General features: G+C 41.7%; 1 protein-coding gene across 15 annotated transcripts in view; it reads right to left on the reverse strand.

Moving 5' to 3' along the window:
- The window catches only part of kdm6bb (lysine (K)-specific demethylase 6B, b), a 70,202-nt gene that overhangs the window by 17,484 nt on the left and 31,628 nt on the right, over positions 1-21,090 (reverse strand). For 7 of the 15 annotated variants that reach the window (XM_036594552.1, XM_036594553.1, XM_036594560.1 and 4 more), the window contains 9 exons: positions 8,217-8,273; positions 7,974-8,097; positions 6,195-6,278; positions 5,542-5,731; positions 5,192-5,392; positions 4,142-4,276; positions 3,540-3,875; positions 1,835-3,092; positions 57-1,575 (listed from right to left, as the gene is read on the reverse strand). In XM_036594552.1, coding sequence (XP_036450445.1) covers positions 57-1,575; positions 1,835-3,092; positions 3,540-3,875; positions 4,142-4,276; positions 5,192-5,392; positions 5,542-5,731; positions 6,195-6,278; positions 7,974-8,092 — 3,842 coding nt within the window. In that variant the 5' untranslated portion in view covers positions 8,093-8,097; positions 8,217-8,273. Of the gene's footprint in view, positions 1-56; positions 1,576-1,834; positions 3,093-3,539; positions 3,876-4,141; positions 4,277-5,191; positions 5,393-5,541; positions 5,732-6,194; positions 6,279-7,973; positions 8,110-8,216; positions 8,274-21,090 lie in introns of all 15 variants that reach the window. The other 8 variants (XM_036594555.1, XM_036594551.1, XM_036594556.1 and 5 more) reach the window with 2 other exon arrangements.

The following is a 21,090-nucleotide window of genomic DNA, read 5'->3' on the forward strand; positions in this document are numbered from 1 at the left end:
AGGTGCAAATGTGCAGGGATTCTATTCTCATGCCAAGCAAAAGCATTGAGGCTTACTTGCAGGCCCCGATGATCTCTGCTGCTGTGTTCTTAATACTGATATCATTTAGCGGAATCCTCTTCTGCTCAATCTCAGAGGCAATGAATGTTTGCCTCCCATTGCTCTTTACTTTAACCAGGTGGATCTTCAGCTCTTTCAGAGGTATGGCAGACAGGCCCTGTAGCCTCAGCAACTCAGCTTTGCTCAATGGAGGCTTGCTGGAGCCACTTGCACTGGGGGAGGTGTTTGTGTTGGTTGTTGCTTTTGTTGTGGCTTGTGTCAGACATGCGCTTCCATTGTCTTTGTTCTCATTCTCCTCCGCAGGTTTGACTCTCTCTTCTTCCCCCCTCTCTCGCTCCTTTTCCCTCTCTTTCTCTGCCTCTTTAGTCCGTTGTTTGATGTTCTCTACAGTCACTGCCTGCTTGTTCCTGAGCTGCTTGGAACGACCACCGGAGGTAGAGGAAAGGGGCAGAGATTTTGGAGAGCAGCACTGTGCCTCATTCTCAGTCTTTCCTTTCTGCTTTTTATGTGTTCTTCCTGTGCCCTCTCTTACATGTGAACCTTGGTGGTTGCTGCCAAGCTTTTGTTTCTGACTCCTCTCACGCTCTCCCTTCTTCTCTCTGACTCGTTCTGATGCCTTCTCAGTCGCTTTGATGGTTTTGGACTCTTTTTTTCCACTCGTTTCTTCTGGGATGGGGACAGAGACAGGATTAGAGCTCTGCGTCAACAGCACCTCGCAACTGTGGGCCAGTCTGGCCTGCAGGGTTGCGGGTGACATTATCTTTGCTTCTTTCTCTTCCTCCAGTGAGGTACAGGTAGGCTCCCTGTGTGATTCTACAGGTTTGATTAGGTTGTCACTGACTTCCTTGTGGGCCCTACTGTCCTCCTTTTTCTCTTCCTTCATTTTTTTGTCATCCTCAGGCTCTGAAATCAGATCCGAGGGACTCTGGGAAGGGGCTACTCCAGTAGGGGTCAGGTTAGTTTCAGACAGACCAGTGTGGGATCGGCCAGTTGGGGTCAAGCCAGTTGGGCTCAGGACAGGTTGGGACAAGCCAGCTGGAGACAGGTCAGTTTGGGACAGACCAGTTGAAGACAGATCAGCAATGGGCAGGACAGTTTGGGACAGGCCACTTGGGTTCAGGTCAGCTGGGGTCAGATCAGTAGGGAAAGGGTCAGTTGGTGACCCAGCCATTGGAGATACAGCCACTGGGGATGCTGAGGTTGGGCTTTGTTGGTCTGGAGGCCGTATCTCTGGGCCCAGCGAAAGCGAGGAAGAGTATTTGACCCCACCCAGGGCGTTTGGAGGTGGCCGGCCAAAAGGTCCACCTCTGTAGGTGTACCTATGGCTGCCTGAGCCAGAGATGCTATCAGTCTGGTGCAGGTGGGGTCTCTGGGTGACCTGAGAGCTTGTTGTGCTGCTGTCCTGCTGTTCTGCCTCATGTTCTTCATCCTCCTCTTCCTCTACAAACTTAGAAGGCTCATCAAGGCCGTAGAGTTTGGCCAGGTCACTATGGCGGTAGTCTGGCCAAGACTCTCCTGTAAATGAGATTTTTTGTTATGAGAGTGAGGTATTCAAATGTCTAGTATTCATATATCCCAACCAGAACCTACTTACATTGTTAGGAATAGACAATGAAAACATTTGACATATTTAACATATGTTTACTGTGAATAGCTAATTTAAGGAGTGATCTGAACCTGACTGCTCTGGTTGATTAGTGATTCATTTTTGTGTTTTAGGCATATGTAATTATCAGCTACAGAATGCTACCTCATAAGCCTCTCTGGGACTCACCAGGTTCTTTCCAGGGCTCTTCTGGGTCTTGAAGTGGAGAGGTGTGTGTGGGGCTAGGCTGGAGCACAGGCCTCCTCATCATTATATCCTCCTCTTCCTCACTAAGATCTGAGACAGGGGAACCTTGCCAGCTCAGGACAGGGGGGCTGGCTGAGGGGTCCAGCCGCAGGTGGTCATCTGTACAGGTGCCATGGGCAGGCAGCAGGTCTGGAGCATGCTGGGGCCTTGTCTCAGGCTGCTGGGGAACATTCTTCTCAAAACCAGTGGATGCATCCGAAATGGGAATTTCCTGCTCACTGCTAGCAGGCAGATTGGAGGTAAAAACTTTGAGGTCAGACTGCTCCTCTTGAGGCCTCTTGAAGCTGCTGGTGTTAGGACTCATAGGCTCAGAGGAGGGCAGGCTGTCATCACTATCTGAGGTCATATTATTGGCAGTATCTTTTGAATGGCTCTGATTGGCTGGAGGGGTGGAGGAGGGTGGGACGGACCCTGAGGTGTGTGAAGAGTCAGAATGGCAGCTGCTCTCCTCCTCTCCTCCACTCTCTACATATTCACGGGCTGGGGATGATGATGTATGCAAGACGGCTGGAGATGGAGTAGACTGAAAAATGGCTGAATGAGGGCTTTTACTTGGAGAGCGAGACGATGGAGTCTGGTGAGATATTTCTCTTTTCTCTTTCTCCCCTTTCTTAATGCCATCTCTCTCCGCTCTCCTCTGTCTTTTCTTCGCATCTTTAGCTTTCTTCTCATTCTGTCCCAACCCCATCTCCACTTTTCTATGCATGCCCTTCCTCTCCCGATGCCCTCTTCCCTCTTCCCTTTCTTTCTTCTTTTTCTTTGCCTCCAGTTTTCTCTCCATCCTCTCCCTCCCATCCTCACCTTTCTTTTCTTTCCTTCTCTCACGCTCCCTGTGCCTCTTCTTGGCTTGGCCATGTTTCTGCAGGTTCGTATCCAGCCGGCTTATTGAGCTCTCCTGACTGTCGTGGTTAGAGGAGCTGGAGTGGATGTAGTTAGATGGACTCCGGTGTTTGGAAAGTTTGCTCTTCTTCCCCTCTGACCTGTGAGAACTAGATCCAGGTTCAGGACTTGGAGAGGCAGTAGAGGCCTCTGTAGCTGGACTTCGTTGCTTGCCGTGGTCTTTCTCGCAGGGAGCACCATAGGGCTGGGGGTGTTTGGCGGTGCCGTGGCGCCTCCCTTCCTCTTTCGGCTCCTGTGACTGCTGCCGTCCATCCAGCCCTGTACCAGAGCGCCTAGTCTCCTGTATAGAAACAAACACACCACAACATAGATCACAGGCAATAAAACAATAGCAAAAATCTGATTTCTTATTGTTCAACAATGTGTGTTTGAGGAATTTTCAATTATTATTTTTATTCTGTTCTGTTCCTCCATATGGTATTAGCAGCAAAAGTTTGAGCAAAAACTGCTTTGGTACACTATATTTTTCTGTGTCTTTCACTCTCTAGACACAGAGAAAGAAGTCTAGCCATTCACTTAGAACAGCATAGACCAGTAGGACAGTTAATTGGCTAGCTATTTTCAGTTTTGAAATCAAAGATTAAAAAAGGCAGTGAGTTTGAGGAAAATGTCTTGGAACAAAAGTTACCTTTTTTGGACAAAGTTTTCTCATGACAGTGACAACAACAAAAAAAATCTCAAGAGAAAAAAAAGACAAGTCATTAGGGATTCTAAGAAAGACACTCACACTGCTCTGCTTTGCAGGGCGATCCTGGCTTTTCCAGGCCATTGTGGGTGACCCATGGCTGGGATGCAACACCGTAGTCCCATTGCCAGATGCATCTGGATGCCTGTGTGTTGGCGCTGGGGGCTGGTGCTGGGGGCTGTAAGGCACTCTGGTGAAGTTTGCTGGTGAGAGGGGAACGGTACGCCCCCAGTCCCCTTTGGTTCCACGGAGGCCCGGGTGATCTCGAGGGTTGTTGTGGCCTGGTTTCTGAAAGGCCTGGCTGGGGCCACAGAGAGCAGGGGAGGTCGGATGGGTCCTGTGGGAGTGATCTCTGCTGCTGGACTGATTAGACTCCTGCTGAGACAAGGTTAGAGCGGAAGGAGGTATTTAATTAGATGAAAGGATCATTAAAATCTTAACAACTTTGCATGCAGTATGTGCGTTGTTCCTATTCTAAAACACCTGTTTCAGCTTAAAAATAAGTTTCTAATTAGTGAATGATATTATGTGACTTATGTGTGTTACATAAAATAATGGTTATGAATGAATATTTGTTATGTTTTAAATCTTGCAATATAAGTCCAAAACAAAATGGGGCAATAAAATGGGATTTGGTGTCTAACCTGGAAGCGTGAAGGAGAATGCCTCTTATTTGACTGACTCCAGGGGGCAGAATTTCTATATGGGGGACTCCAGGTGCGAGGGGGGTGGGACAGTAGAGGACGGTTCATAGGATGCTTCATTCTAGGGGTGAAAGCCTGAAAAATGAAAAAACACAATATGGCAATTCAGCACTGCATCTGGCAGTAGTTGTCCTGACCAGCAGATGGTGCTAAACTGCACTTGTTCAGTGACTGAAAGTCAATAAAACAGTGGTTCCCAACCTTTGTCCTACAGTTCCCCTTCCCTGCACATGCAGTACCAGATATGATCCAACTATTCTTAAAAGTGGTTGTGTTAGAGCAGGGAAAGCACAAGGATACTCCAGGTCTTGGATAGGGAACCACTGATCAACAACAACCTTATTTGATTTGATAAAAGTTGATGTACATGTCAAAAAAAATAGCAAAATGTTCCTGTTTCCCAAAGTGACATTGATCAGGGAAAAGACATCTTGTGTCTGGTGTTTGCTTCTTTAGTTCTGCACTGGAGCTACAAGGTTAATGTGACTATCTAGTGATGGAAGCTTATACCTGCCATGTTAGCATCATGTTCACTACATGCCTAAATCACACATTCGCCTCAAATCGTACTGAGTTGTTAAGTAATCTCTAACAAACTCTCTTATGTGGTTTCTGATACTGTTTGACTGACTGTTGTTTATAAACATGGACAAAAGTAGAGGCAAAATTTCAGGCTCCAGGATGGCTGCTACTATTTTAGCAACAAACTTTTGCCCATGTTTATAGAAAACAGTGTGTCATGCAGTGTCAGAAACCACATAATCAGGTCTATTAGAGATTACTGAACATCTTGACATGGTTTGTAGCCTGCATGTGATCATTTAGGCATGCAGGTGATGCTAATTGGTGGGCTTTCATTTCTAGTTAGCTACATTAGCCTTGTAGCTCCGGTGCAAAACTAAAGAAGCAAACTACAGACACCAAACACAACTTGCTACATCGACTAAATTTGGGTGATTTGTTGCTGAGTGAATGATCAAAGGTGCTGACCTGGTGTGAGCTGTTGCTTTTACTCCTCTTGCTGGGGCAGTCGTCTCTGGATGGGGAAGGGTGTCGGTGAGGGGCTGAGTCGCTGTGTGGGGGGGCTGGCCGTTTGAGAGAAGGACTCTGGAAAGGCCTGGATGGGGACACTGGACTCCATCTCTCTCCCTGTGCCTGTGGGGGGCGCTGCTGCTGGTGAGGGCCTCCATACTGAGGAAAACAGAAGGCAGAGATGTTGTGATAGAAACCAGGGGTCACCATGATTACAAAGTTTTCATCTGAGCCTTCCAAGCATTCGACAGGTGATCTACTCAGATCTGAGTGACGTGGGCTGAGTGTCCGCTCACTCTGTCTCTCACCCTCTGAGGCTGGCTGGCGTGATTGTTGCTGTTGGAGACAGTTCCTCCGCATCCTGAGCTGTAGCTGTTAGTAGTGGCCCGGGCCGTATCCTGGTGGTTTGGACCCCAAGGCCGTGGGGCTGGCCGGACCCTCCCGGGGCCTCTCTCTCTGGGCTGACCGTGAGCTCTGTCCCTGCTTGACTCTGGAGGTCTAAACAAAAGAGTACACATATGATGTTCATCACGCTGCAAGTAACCTTAGGAGCTGCATTTCACCAGTGATGATAAAGTCCTGCTGTCATTTTATACAAATTATAAGACAAAACTGTGTGCAAAGCACAGATTCCAAACTTTCCGTCCACACCACATTTACGTCTGTAAGTTAAAGAGCAGATATTTTATTCTGATTTGAATTTGATGAAAAGTTATGGCCGTGCATTAACATTTTTGCCAAGCTTTTGACTAAAAAAAATCACAAATGCAGATTCAAGATGGTCAAATTAAAAAGGAAGGTGATAAATGATTGTGTATTTATGTTATTGCATTAGTATGTTATTGCAAAATGACAATTATGACATATATAGAAGAACAGAAGTGTTGTGTTGGGGAGTATGCTTCAGGGCAGGAGCTGAAAGCCATAAGTTGGTGCAGTTTTTTTTTTGGCTCAGACGGACCTGTTGTTATAAGCTTTATGATGGTTTCTTCCTGATGTGTGGCTCAGACCGGGGTGCTGGGGTGGGTACACTCCTCCGCTGGCCCTGTGGATGTAGGGAGTGATGGATAGATGAGCATAGCAATATTTAGTGTTCGATTAGGGTAAAAGATATGAAATTGCAGACAATCCTCTAGAGGCGCAGCTTCATGTACAATGTACATTATCACCACAACTCGAAACATACAAGTTCAGTAGTGACAGGTAAATAATTTTAATTGTTTATTAATTACTTGGTAAACACTTTATATTCTGCACAGCAAAAGCAAAGGCAATGCAGTTGGAGCTTCTCTGTGAACGACTGAAATCGTGTGTCATTTTGTAGTTGGCAACACGCCCAAATATCCAGGGCTAAGCTGTTTTTCTCTATGGGAAAAATGCCCTGCCGCCATCACACCCTGTGGTAAACAAGTGTCCCAAAGCAGTTCTGTCCTATGCATATTTTGTCCCCGAATGGCACTGGATCAAAAAAAGGAGTCAAAATACTGGTATGAATATAGCTACATCTATGCCACGTGCAAACTAATACTGCTGTGCCCTGAATTGACACCGCATGAAATGTTTAATACTGTACTTCAACTCTGTAACAGCAGACTGTAGCTGACTACTGATAAGGCAATTTAACTACCACACCTGACTAAGCTCGCTGGTTTGTGTGGGGTATTTTGGTGAGGTTGCTTGTCTAATTATGTCCATTTAAAGCACAGCAGTGTTTACGCATATCTGTATGTCGAGTCCATAACAAACTCGTAACTCAAAAAAGGACAAAATGTACAGTGGGGTCCAAAGGTCTGAGAACGCCGGTGAAAATGCTTCTATTTGCATTCCTTTCCAATTCTGTACAAAGTTTCTCATTACAAATTATATTGTCGGCGTAAGTCTTTGAAATTTGAACAAGAATTTCAGAACTTTTTAGAATTCAACATGTCCTTCTTTGCTTTAATGACAGTGTGAACTTGAGCTGGCAGTGGACTCCACAAGTCAGTTCAAAATCCTCTGACGACAAGTCATAAGTTTGAATGGCGTCCTAGACTAAACTTTTTTTTCTTACGTTTTTCAAAATTCTAAACTTTTCGGTTCAGATTTCAATGCAAAATATCCAAGATTTACAGTGTGGTCTCAGGCTTTTGGACCACACTCTACTGACTTTGGAAGACTTTTGCTCACCAAAGGGTGATTCTCAAGAACAGCAGTTACTTTTCCCAAAGAGAAAAACAGCTCACACTCTGAGATCTTAATTGGGGCGATGCTGACTACAGAATTCTGACAGGTCTGTATGGAAGCGACCAAGATTATTCAGATAGAACCAAGCTTCCCAAAAAGGGGTGGGACTGTTATATGAAGGGAGATGGGTGGTGTTTTTCCATGAATTAACACAGGAATCTAAATGAGGTGTAATAGCTCTCTAAAAACAACACATTTAAAAAAGATGAGCACCATGCCTCCTCAGCAGTGTACTGACTGTACTGTGCATGATTAGGGCAGAGACTGTGTAATGCTGGCCTTACATGTTGAAACTTTTGTGCAACTGCAGGTCCTCCAGATGCTGCCATGATAACAACTGTGAGCTTCATGAAGCTTAACATACAAAATGTGCTTATTTGTTGGTAACCAGTTAGCTTAACTAGTCAGCTGTGTAACCTCAAAGTTGAAAAATAAGTTAACTTATGTTTCAACCTGCAACTAGTTGCAAGGAAGTTTCACCAAGTAAAGCCAGCCTAAATGTGGACTGAGAGCGGACCTGGACGGAGCAGCCCAGTTGCGTCCGGAGCTAGGAGCCCATGCTGCTCTGCTGGAGCCACCGGAGGGGAAGGAGTCCCATGAGTACCGCCCAGAATACTGCTCTGCTGCGTGATACATCCAGCCTGGGGCAACACCCACACACACACAAACACAAATAAAGTGTTATTGTGGGCGACAATACAATCTGGATATTTTGTAGCAAACTGACGCCACTGCGTCCAATCAGTGAATCAATGCTCACCACACTAACGCACACGGGAATCCCTCCAGTGCGGAACAGAGACAGCACAACTTCAGCCTGAGAGAGAGACAGAGAGACAGAGAGACAGAGAGAGAGGTATTTAACAGTAGGCCATTGTTTCAGTCTGAGTGGCTTAACATACAGCAGGAGGTCATTTTGGACCATTTCTGTTGGCGCATTCATCATGAAATGAACACATTGTAAAAACCACCTCTCATTTTCAAATTCTAAAAAAATGATAAAAAGAAGACAATCCATTTTTGTTCTGATGATAATACTACTATTATTTTTTCCTATACAAGAGTTGTGAGAGGATATGCACTGTGAATTGAACACTGTTCACTTTTTGACACTATTAATACAACATGGCACAACATTAGAGGTGTTGGTAAAATGTAATATCACGATACTTCAAGACGTTTCTTACGATACACAATGTGTCACAATATTTATTTTTTATGGCATCTGATAAGTTAGAACAGACAAAGTAGGGCCACATTTTAAAATATATTTACATTTATGACATTTGGCAGACGCTCTTATCCAGAGAGACTTACAATTTGATCATTTTATACAGGTAGGCAATGGTAGTTTTAGGAGTCTTGCCCAAGGACTCTTTTTGGTATAGTGTAGGGTGCTCACCCAGGCGGGGATTGAACCATCAAAAACTATGAATCCAATTACTTGTATTCGACATTTCACACACGGTGCTGCACTAAATCCAGTTAACCCCTTAAAATCTCAGGCTTATTACATACTGAGGCTTATTAGTCAGTAACTACAGGGACTTCAATGCAAACTGGCTGAGATATTCTTAGGTTATAGACATGTGTAATAAAACAGGACTAATTATGCTTTCTTTTTAATCAAACATGCAGTTGGAAAGTGATTTTTTAAGTACTGACGATATCCATGATATGATGCCATTTCTCATGATGTATATGAAATGTTGTCATATTGCCCAGCACTACATGTACCACTATATTATTTCCAGCACTGTCTTAGACTCAGGCACCTAAGCAAACTGTCTTAAACTATAAACTGTCATAAAATCACTCATTACTGCAATTCAAGTAATAAGAAGCTAATCATTCCTCCAGTAATCAAAGCTCAGCTTGTTTTGGGTAAACTGGAGCTCATTTCAGTTAAATGGGCCACTGTTAACACACAGCCGCCGCTATGACACACCCACCCCTCCTTATCACGAAGAAAAACAAACTATTCAGATTTAAATCTCACTCAGAATCACATGCCGTTATCAGGCAGAAGGAGAGGTGCACTATAAAAATCCTTTAGAATCAAATTAACCCTTATTATTGCATATATTAATCAAGCAAATATTACTGCAGTACAACAGTTAATACGATTTCATCATTATTATCATGTGCTGTCAAGTTGTTTCCGACTCCTGGAGACCCCATGGACAGTGCTTCTCCAGAATATCCTGTCTTCTCTTTGGGCCTTCAGGCTTCGGAATGGCTGGTTCATGATTCCTCTGATTATATGCTGCCATCTTGTAGCTGGTCATCCTCTTCTTCTTTTACCTTCATCTCTTCCAAGCATAATGGACTTTTCCAATAAATCAGTTCTTCTCAGAAGAGCTTCAGTTTGGTTATCTGGGCTTTGAGTGAGAGGTGAGGCCTGATTTGGTTTGAGGATCCATTTGTTGGGTTTCTTTGCCGTCCAAGGTTCTCTCAAAAGTCTTCACCATCACCAAAGTTCAAAGGCATCAGTACTTTTCCTGTTCCGCCTGTTTATTGTCCAGCAGGGAAGATCACAGCCTGGACAATCCTGATCTTTTTTTGTAGAGACAAATCGTTGCATTTGAAGAAGTTCCTTCATCTTTGTTCTGCTGAGTGCTGATCTGTGTCATATTTCTTGAGTACTGGATCCTTTGTTGTTAATAACTGATGTGAGTAAAGAGAAGCTGTCCACCATTTCCACATCTTCTCCATCAGTGGAAGTTGGCAGTCTTTCCTGTCGGAAGACCCTCTTCATATTGAACCAAAGACCCATCTTTTCACTCTGTTCTACAACCTTCCTTATTAGGGCCTTCAGGTCTTCCAGATTTCCTGCTGTGAGTGTTGTATCATCTGCCTGTTGAAGGTTATTGATGTTTCTTCCACCAATCTGGAATCCATTTTCCTACAGTCTGCTTCTCTTATATGCTCAGTGTGTAGGACAAACAGAAGTGGTGACAGGGGGCAGCCTTGTCTGACTCCTCCGCCAATGTGGAACCAGTCTGCTTGTCCATTTTCTGTCCTGACTATGGTTTGTTGATCTCTGCTAAGACTTTTCTGCCATGGGAGACCCTGAAAGGAGTTAAAATTCCAGGCAACATAGCTCTCTGCTTCTACGGTGCATGCAAGTCTCCTCGCCTCAACAGGACACCATTCCAAGAGAAGGTATAATGTTAGATAATTCTTTAGGAAAGGATTAATTGCATACTGTAATCTCAAACTTCACCTCCCAGTTTTATTTGATTATTTTGGAAACAGAATGATTAAAGTTTTGCACTAAGTAGCAACCACAACAATATGGTACGAACAACATGAAAATAACTATAATTACAATAATTTCTTAGGGTTTCCTCCATTTTCCACTGTTTAGCAGTTTTCCTAATGCTGTTCTTCGTTTTCTCAGGTCAGATGTTCAGCCTCCTCTTTGAGGATGTAATAATCTTGATGGAATATTAATCTTTTTCTATTTTCCATTTCTCAGTTTTCAAGATATGCCAGTGTTCCAACTCTGGATTGTTCAGTCTGATCAGGAACAATGTACTTGTATAGAGCTTTTTGATCATATGTATGATCATAATTTTGCATAATCATTGTTTAAATGGGTTTTTTTCTATAGGAATGAATGGGGGCAAAAGTTTGCGCACCCAGCTTATGTCATGATGAAACAAGTCCATTTACAACATCTTATTAACCATGTGGAGTACATTAGCAACACCCTAGCAACCACCTGGGATACCACAGCAACCACGTAGCAACACTCTAGCAACCACTTCAGGTACCATAGGAACCACATAGCAACACCTTAGCAACCATGTGAGATTTTTTCTTTTTTAAGTGTTTAAAAAGTAAGCGGGAATAATTGTTGGAGCGAAGCATGACAATATTTTATATATACATATTTTACACATATTTAAAATATCATAAAAAAGGAATTCTCTCTGGAATACAGGACACTGTCTTGTTGTGCTGATCATGGGACCAAACTTTCGATTTTCAGGACTGTCTAGACAATTCCTAGCTGGCTGATTCTTGGTGTAAATTTTCATGGTGTACATTCAATTAATAGCTTACAAATTCAAATATTAAATTTGATTAAAACGCCCTTCCCTAACTCGATGGAAACACAGTCACATTCCTCTAATCTTAACCCAAGACAGGCCCTCTCACAGCTCCACCACACCCCCCTCGACCGCTTTATCAGGACAACAAACACACACAGTGTGTGTAGCGTGTTGATACGTGTGTGTCTGTCCCTGCAGTGTGTTGGAGAGTGATACCAGCTGGTCCAGCGTGGGGAGGAAAAAGAGAGGCTGACAGTGCAGGAATGGCAGGAATGTGTAGAGGTTCCTCTTTATTCCTGTGACTAAATCTGCCCACCATGTGGGTCAGCGCCTGAGCTTTTGCCCTCAGACTGTATAAGTGCTCTCTCGGTCAGCATGTATAACTGTAGATTAACATTAGGAGGCGAGAAGTCGCTGTTTGCCTCTTGTGAGAGTATTCGAGGCTGCTCTTGTTGGATGTGGGTGTGTATGCGGACAAGAAAATGTGATATATCTACTATATATGTATCATCATTTTGTTTGGAACATGAACTTTAGTATAAATTTACAAATTTCTCTTACATTTCAGTACAATATTATTGGAAATGCTGCTAAGAAACAAAAAGTTCAGAGTCAAGGTTGGTGACCTTGGACCCCCGCTTCTACAATAGGAATTTGTTTGGGAAAGTGAGCGCCCCCTCTGGTGCAGTCCCGAACACCTGTGGAGATCTTGCCTCTGTAACTCGGACCTATCACAGATGCATGTACCACCACAGCGTTGGAAACGCAATCAATAAAGCACTGATCATCTCTCTAAGCGCCACATTCCATAATCAACATCTGAACAAATCGTTAACAATAATGGGGAGCTAATGACTCACTAAACCAAGTGTTATTGCAAAAAACAGTGAAAAATTGGGACGAGAATGTGAAAAATATGTCTGATATGTATCGTCATGTTGTTAACAAGTTTGTAAGTGTCCCTTCCATTTTTTGTGCGATACTGTTGAAAATAAAACAAAATGCAGGTAGGAACAAAAAGTTGAGAGTATCAAGGCAGGGAACCCCCGAGCCTCCAGTGTCTACAAAAGGTTTGAGGAATTTGTTTGAGTCAATCATTGACAATATCAGCATTCCACATCAATCAATTTGCAAGAAGTTGCAAAATGGTCAATTTTCAAGATCCTTTTTAGTGACTCTCAGCTCAGCCTCGTCCAAGAATGGAGCTTATGGGTCAGTCTGGGTTCTATGAGCGCCCCCTTCTGGTGCAGTACAGACTACCTGTGGAAGTTCGCCCCAGTAACTCTGGCTGGAAATTCCACAAATAAAGCACTCCAAATCTCTTTAATAAAACATCAAACATCAAAGTCCCCGTTTTGGCAGTAAGGCTAATGTTTTAGCTGCCTTGGAAAATACTCTTAACATGCTATGTATGGTCTCCTCTAAAAGTCCCTGTAGTAACTGACTAATAAGCCTTAGTGTGTCATGAGCCTGGGATTTAATGAAGATTCACGTTGCTCCCCCTGCAAGGGTCGTGTAGCAGATACAGTCCAAATCTCAACCACAATGAAGAATGTGTCGCAGTGAGAGCGCCGCTAAACTAGCTTAAGTTTATTTTATACTCTACTTATAGAAATACAGTGAAATAAAACTTAAATTACTATTATTATTATTAACTTTCAGCCAGAGGACACGCACAGTACTTCAGTTTCAGTTTGCGTGAGATGTAAAGTTGACATTTGCATTTAAAGTTACTGATGCTAACCTAAATACTGTCGTCTCATAATTCATAACTTATTATAATTCATATTTTTTGAGTTTTATTTTTTTGTAAGCGATTTGAAAAAACGACAGCTGCGCTTTACATTACGTGAACATTTCACAATAAAAGGAGCAACAGACATGGTCAAAAACTGCTTCATTGCAAAAATCTGTTATGAACATTGTTTACTTTCCCTGTAAATACTTCGCCAAATAATCGCCTACATTATTCAGATCCTCCTCAAAGAGTCTTTACCGGCACAGTTTTCAATTTTACTATATGAATTGTACATTCCTGTCATTAGCATACGATTTCAGAGTTATTTACATATTTGGACTATTTGGCAACATGCCAGGCTGCCCTCTAATAAGGAAATTAAAGCAGCAAACAGGAGCTCAACTGAAGCAAAAGAAAGCAAACCAGGGGTTTATAAGCGAAGGGCTGAACGTAAGAGCATATGTACATATGTCAGTTAAGCCGTTAAGGAGGAAGTGGCAATAACTTCCTGTGGAAACGTGACTATTTCTGCTGCACGCACACCAACTAAATGCTGCAGTATGTAACCAAACCAACCTCATGAGAGTCATGAGGGTGCCACTCTCTCAGGCCCTTTAAACTAGGGGTGCCAAAAATTTTGTCTTGGGAGGCCAGCTTGCACTGTTTAAGGTCAGACAGACAAAATAAAATACAAATAAAGAAGGTAGGCAGATTTAAAATGCTTTTGAAAGGGTATTTTATGACATAACATTTATTTTGTTGCTGAAATGCTTTGAAAAATGCTTTAAAATTTAATGTAAAAGAAAAAAATGCAGCATTTATTAGCTATATATAGTATAAAAATACATTTGTTCACTCATTGAGTAAGGTAGGGGGCTAGAGCAACTCTCTGCTGGGCAAATGAAACGTCGTCATGGGCCCAGTTTGGCCCGCGGGACGCACTTTGGACATTCCTGCTTTGTACGGGTATTTTTTCTGGAACAGTAACTATAAACTGTAGACCTTCATATCTAGTCTCTTTTATTAGCTCCTCCCTGTTTTCTCTGTCTGTCTGCCAGCCTCCTCCATTCACTTTCTCAGCTTTCATCTCTCACTACACACTGCACACACACACACACACCAAGACTGAGGAAAGAGAGAGAGAGAAAGAGAGATACACACACACAGACAGTGCTATGTGCTTTTACTACAGACACATCAGCCCTTTTCACACATACACTTTTACCGGGATTTCTCCACGAGCCAGAATGGAAACCCCAGCAAAGTTGACCCAGATATTTATCTACACGGATCCAGTATGATGCCCGGGTAACTAAAGATGCTGCACAATGCGTTTATTTAGTATTTTAAATTGTTTTCTGATGTCTACATAGAAGGTATGTAACGTTAGTCAGGGCGAAAATGGCCAGATGTGGTTTTACATAAATACTCAGGTCCTCGACTGTATAGATAGCAAACAGGTTTGAGTCCCCACTGCACACACATTTACATACTTCACACACACACACACACACACACACACACACAAGCAAATTGCCTTACACACAGTAATAACAGCCATATGTACTCTACTAGCTTTCACTAATGCACTGTAAAGTGAAAGTGGACAATCTTATACAATCACTGAAACATACCGAAAACATGCTTAAGCATATTCTGTGTATAATATACACTATATTAACAACATATAACAAAACAATGCAGTGTACAAGTCAGAGACGACCAGTTAAAATATACATTAAGCAGGTTATTCATTTTTCTTCAGATATTTCTGAGGAGATGAGATATAAGATAATCCGCTTGAATAAGGAAGGAAAGTAAGTTGAGACTCCTAACAACCACCTGGAACACCTGCTAGACCACCGTACGATAAGGAGTGCTTTCATCAGAGAGAGAGAGTTGAAAATCGAGCTGCTTCAGATCTGAAAACATCCACAGGTGTTTCTGTCCATCCTTCCACTGTGAGAAGACGACTCAGCGCTGTGGGTCTGAAAGGATGTGTAAGAAGAGTCAAGAAGAACCTCACTGAGAAAAGGAGACGGACACATCAAACAAAGAAGCTGAACGACGGACTGACCACCCCAGAGTCCAGACCTCAACACCACTGAATGTGTTTGATTACTGCAGAAAATGATCAACCAGCTTCTAAGACTGAACTTTGGAGGTGAGTCTGCAGATTCTTTGTTGATGTTTTGTGTAACTGTCTGTAAATGTTTTTTTTTCTGACACTGAAAAAAATAATTAGTATTTAATGATCTTTCTGACTGGAAATTAAATATATGAACGGGGGTCTCTGACTTTTACACTGTACTGCGTTTACAGTTTGCTATATATTGCCAACATTTGATAAAATATTTCATTTCTATGGTCAGGAGTGGGCTCTGTCAGAGTGGAACGAGACAAAGGCTGAAAGTCCGCAGCTCTGAGTGAAACTGATGATGAGGAGAGAGAGCGAGCGGAGCATGAGGGAGAGCAACTGAGGAGTCAAAGAGCCAGAAAAGGAGAGAGAGAGAGAGGGAGAGAGAGAAAGGTTGGGTGGTCCAGGTGCTGAGAGATTGAGTTACACACACACACTCACAGATAAAAAACACAAGCTGCAGACGTTAAACACCAACATCACACAACACAATCCTGACTTCTGCTGATTCAAATATTAATTTCGCTGCTGTCGTACCAAAACCTCATATCTCCATAATTATAACTTTACAGGAGAAAGAAAACATTTTACTTTACTTTTAATGTAAGTCAAAGCATCCAGACTTTTTTCCTAAGTAATTCTGGATCATTTCTTTTGGTCGATGAATCAATTTGGAAATAATGTAATCTAAGTATCTATTTGTAATGATAATATGCTCTATATGTATTATAGATGTGAGTATCTGTGTTGTATTGTGTCCAATATGTATTATACATGTATGTACATGTTATAAATTGCCCCATTTGTAATATATATGTAAGCATCTGTATACGTTATGCCCCATATGTGTTATATATATGTAGGTATGTGAATGTGTTATAACATGTCCCATATATATTATATGTTATAATACATCCAATGTGTATTACATATATGTAAGTATCTATATATGTTACAATATGTTCCATATGTGTTATATAGGTCTCTGGCTGCTCCTAATAAAGTCAGTAATAAAGCTGTTGGCCTGTATTTCAGTCCAGAGCTGTGCAGTGTTTCAGTTTTGGGACTGAGTTTGTGGGTTTGGTCAGAAGGTCAGACTGGGACACATTCAGCTTTGGGTCAGTGTGTGTGTGTGTGTGTGTGTGTATGTGTATGTGTGTGTGTGTATGTGTTAGTGTGTGAGTGTGTGTGTATGTGTGTGTGTGTGTGTAGTGTGTGTTTGTGTGTGTGTGTGTGTGTGTCTGTGTGTGTGAGTGTGTGTATGTGTGTGTGTATGTGTGTGTGTGAGTGTGTGTGTGTGTGTGTGTTGTAATTTAATTAATAATGATTCAAACATTACAGCGACTCAAACATGAACACATTGAATCTAGACAAAGTATTTACCTCAGTTCACACCCACCCTCTCTCTCTCTCTCTCTCTCTCTCTCTCTCTCTCTCTCTCTCTCTCTCCTGTTTTTCTCCACTCGCCATTCTTTCTAACTTCACCATTCTCACACAAACACTTGTTATAACCTATAAAACTGCTAAACTCATTTGATAGCTTATCTCTCTCTCTCTCTCTCTCTCTCTCTCTCTCTCTCTCTCTCTCTCTCTCTCTCTCTCTCTCTCTCGCTCTCCTCATCCCTCCACCTCTCTGAGTTCATTTCCAGGTGTGTGTAATGAAGTGGGTCAGCAGGGACAGCAGGTGACACACACACACACACACACACGCACACACACTCATGAGGGCCGGAGGACAGAAATATAATATCCTCACTGTGTGCGAGACCACAGAGGGATTATGGGATAAGAGAATACAAAGACACCTCTCTAATGTGAGAGGGAGTAGGTGATATAGCTCTCTCTCTCTCTCTCTCTCTCTCTCTCATTAGATAAGATGAATTAGAAACACACATCAGATAATGACATACAGTTCTAGTGTTAATGATCACTTGGAGGACAATCTCAAAACAACACACCCACACAAGCACATGCATGTATTAAGCCGGCGATGCACACAAACGAAAATTCTTGGCCGAAACCGAAATTTAGAACACACTCTGAAAACCGAAACTGAAAAACGGAAAAAATCTGACAATGAATAAAACAATTTTTTTCCCTTGATAAATTTTTTCGTCATTTCAGAAACTTTCTGTTCTGTTGTTTCGCTGTTCTGTTGATTTGCTGTCAGGCCTGTAGTGGAGAAGTTATTGGGTGTTATATCTCTTCTTGATACTCAGTATAAAAGTCCAGATACGTCTTGTATATAATATTCTTCGTAGGAACCATCTAGGAGTTACACGTGGCTGCTATTTTCACTGTTGATCTGCTGCCCCTGAAGCTGTTTGAACACATCTGTGCTGACCGGCTCAGGAAAGGAAACACATAATTTTTGATCACTATTTCTTGCTTTCATCACCATTAAAATGAACTGTAAAGCCTTAGATTTAGACACTTTGTTGTAGGCCTATTTGAATTTTCAGTCAAATTTTTTTTGGCAGAAAACCAAAATACTATTTTTGATCATTTTTGGCCTAAATTTAGCGACATACTGAAATTTTAGTGCATCTCCAATCAAAAAAATTAAATGTACACAATTTTCCACTCCATATTTAGTCAATCTGTCAAGTTTGGTGTCCAAATTTTGCGTCTTTAGTTTAGCGCTGGAGCTACAAGGCTAACTTTGCCAACAAACACTAGAGGTCAGTAGTCACCCGACTCTTTTTAAGAGTGTCGGACACAGTATGACCTACTGTGAGCTATAAAAATATATAAAACAAAAACAACAGAAATTGCAAATATAATCTAGCGTCCATACGCTGTGTGATGGAAGTCAGGTTCTGCTGGGAAGTCGGAATTTGGCACATCTGTTATCTAAAGTAGCAGCTCGCTTTGTTCAGCTACATTACAGCTGGTCATTTTTATAGCTTACAGCAAGTCAAAGTGTGTCCTAAATACGGGTGCGACAATTATTTGACTTAGTCAACTAAAATCGACGATACCAAATTATTTGGCAACTAATTTAATAGTCGATTAGTTGGTGATGTCATCACGCATTTCTTGTGCTAATTAGGAATGTTCTGACGTTACTGCATACTGGAAATTTATTACATTTTATTGCTGTTACTTTGCACATCCTTGGTTTTAAATTTCGACAGGAAAAAATGATTGGAGTTCTATCTTTTGTATATTTTGTATTTGCATGAAAGTTCATTAAAACAGTGAACTTCTGAATAAGTTATTCATCCATTCATCTTTATTGTCCTTCATTGTTAGCGAAGGCATAAAACAACCCCAGGCTAAATTCAAAAGCTGAAAGCTACGTAAGAGTTATTCGGTAATTTAGCGATTCATAAACCGAATAATCGCCTATTCATTTCAATATTTGACAGATTATTCGACTATCAAATTAGTCGTTTGTTGCAGTCCTAGTCCTAAACCAGATCAACAAGTCTGCACCACCTTAATGAAGACCTCAATGCAGTTTGAGTGGGTAGAGAGACGTTTTGGGGATGTAGTTATAGAGAAGATTTGGGTGACTATTGAAATTAAGTGTTTGTTCGCTACATTAGCCTCATGCATTACACTACAGAAGCAAAATTTAGACACCGAATGTCTTGGCTGATCAACTACTACTGGTGTAAGTGGAAACTATATAAATTAGAGGACGCGGCGTCCAAAAACTCTAAACTATTGTTTTTAATGGTAGTACGCACACTGTCATCGACACAGCACATCGGCGAGCACCGAAGCTTACATGACTCTGAGCGCTGTTCTATTGTTTAGCACTTAACGGTACATTTTGCCATTACTACATTAAATGAAAGCCATATTGAGACCACAGAAAGCCACAGCAGATCACATGTGGCTTCAATTGTACACAGTGGAAGGCAGCCAGTCTTTTAGATAAGCAGACAGATGCTAATGGTACCTCAGCTAATGTTGCTAGCCTAGCCCTTTTCAGCTCATATAGCTCAAAAACAGCCTGTGAAGAGGTACTAAACAGATACCAAGCATGATAAGTAATGCTGAACACTTTATTTCATTCAAATTACATCAGTAGAATTTAAAACGAACTTGAACCTGGCGTTTTTGGGCTCTGCTTGTCGGCGATCTACAGCAGAATTGCGTGAGCAATGGCCTTTAGGGTCTCAAACTGGCAGATGGTTACTGGTTTACTTTGATCGTTACAGTCTTCATTGGCCAAACACCCTTGTGAGAGGAAACTCAGGCCATACAGTGGCAGGAAGTGATGTCATAGGCCTGTATACTAGCAGTACTGAAAGCAGCCAAAATGAATGGACGCCTTAACATACACTTAAAGTACAGATGTATTAGCGTGATGCAAATACATCATAAGAAAAAATCCCAAAACAATAATGTTCAATGTAATATTCAGTTATAAACGGCATGAAGTTAAACTGGATAATGAACTGGGCACCAAAGTGGGGCACCTGGGTGGAAGGCAGACAGCCTAAATGGCAACCCAGTGGTCAAAGTGACCTAAATAGGCTCCACACACACTAGCTCGATAACCCGATCTAGGCTAAGAGTGTGACCTTAAACACGTGTGTGTGTGTACAAAATAACCCTTAGAGAAACAATGAAAAACATCACTTTAGGTCTTCTGGAAGTTCACCGACGGTAAACGCAGTTTAAACTGGTTCCAGTTAGTTGTTAGGAATGGAAAACAGCAGCACAGCTATACGCTAGGACACAAATATATGGTAATGTCTTTTACAAGTTTCAAATAAAACATATAGAATGTCTTTTACTATTAAGCTTCGTTTAATTTAGAAGAGGAAAAATGTTAATGTGCACCACCGTTTGCTTAGTGCTAACATACTATTAGAGTAGTGGAATTTAGCATAATCACAAAGGTGCGAATTTTTTATCGTTTCATTTTTTCCAGTTTTATGGCCCAAAATGAAGGCCTAGCTATAACAGCCACAGTTAACAACTGCAGACTAAACCTAATTTAAAATTAATAACACTTTAAATGGAGGTATTTTGGGAAAACCTGGTTTATCAAACATCACAAAAGCACATTACGTTACGTTACTAATGTCAGTCGCTGGAATATCACATATCAGTTTCTGTTAATTAGAAGTGTTTAGCAGCTACTTTAAAAAACTACTGAACATTTGGCAGCTCGTACTATCACAGCGTTACATTAGCGGCCAGATGCTAGCAGCTAGCTATGTATGTTAACTAGCTAACTACACACAACTGCTTAATTCACTTAAAATACTCAACTCATTTTGTCAACCTAGTTTAACGTAGTTTTGAAAACATGTTCAGACAGAGCTCGTCTAGTGAACCAGCTCGGTAAAATGTTAAACCTGCAGCCCAAAGAGCTACAAAGCTATTCTACACATTTATTATCATAATGTTTCATAATTATTGGCTATTATTCACTGTAGCTCCAAATTATGAGCAGCCTTAAACAAAGCGCCACACGTTTTGTTAATTTAACATAGGGCTGGGCAATATAACATTATATATCATTATCATGATAAACTATGTCACTATACAATACAATATGCTTTTCTGAACATATTGTGCATGTCACTGCTGTCGGAAGAAAACTTCGTATCTCCATTTTTGTCATTTTTCAGTTCTTGCAGATAATTTCAAAATACCTGTTGCCCTTTACATTGTGTGTACGGCCCAAAATGACATGGAAAAAAGTCTGGTTCCATTGACTTACATTAAAAGT

This window comes from Colossoma macropomum, unplaced genomic scaffold (assembly GCF_904425465.1).
Source record: "Colossoma macropomum unplaced genomic scaffold, Colossoma_macropomum, whole genome shotgun sequence".
Classification (NCBI taxonomy): Eukaryota; Metazoa; Chordata; class Actinopteri; order Characiformes; family Serrasalmidae; genus Colossoma; species Colossoma macropomum.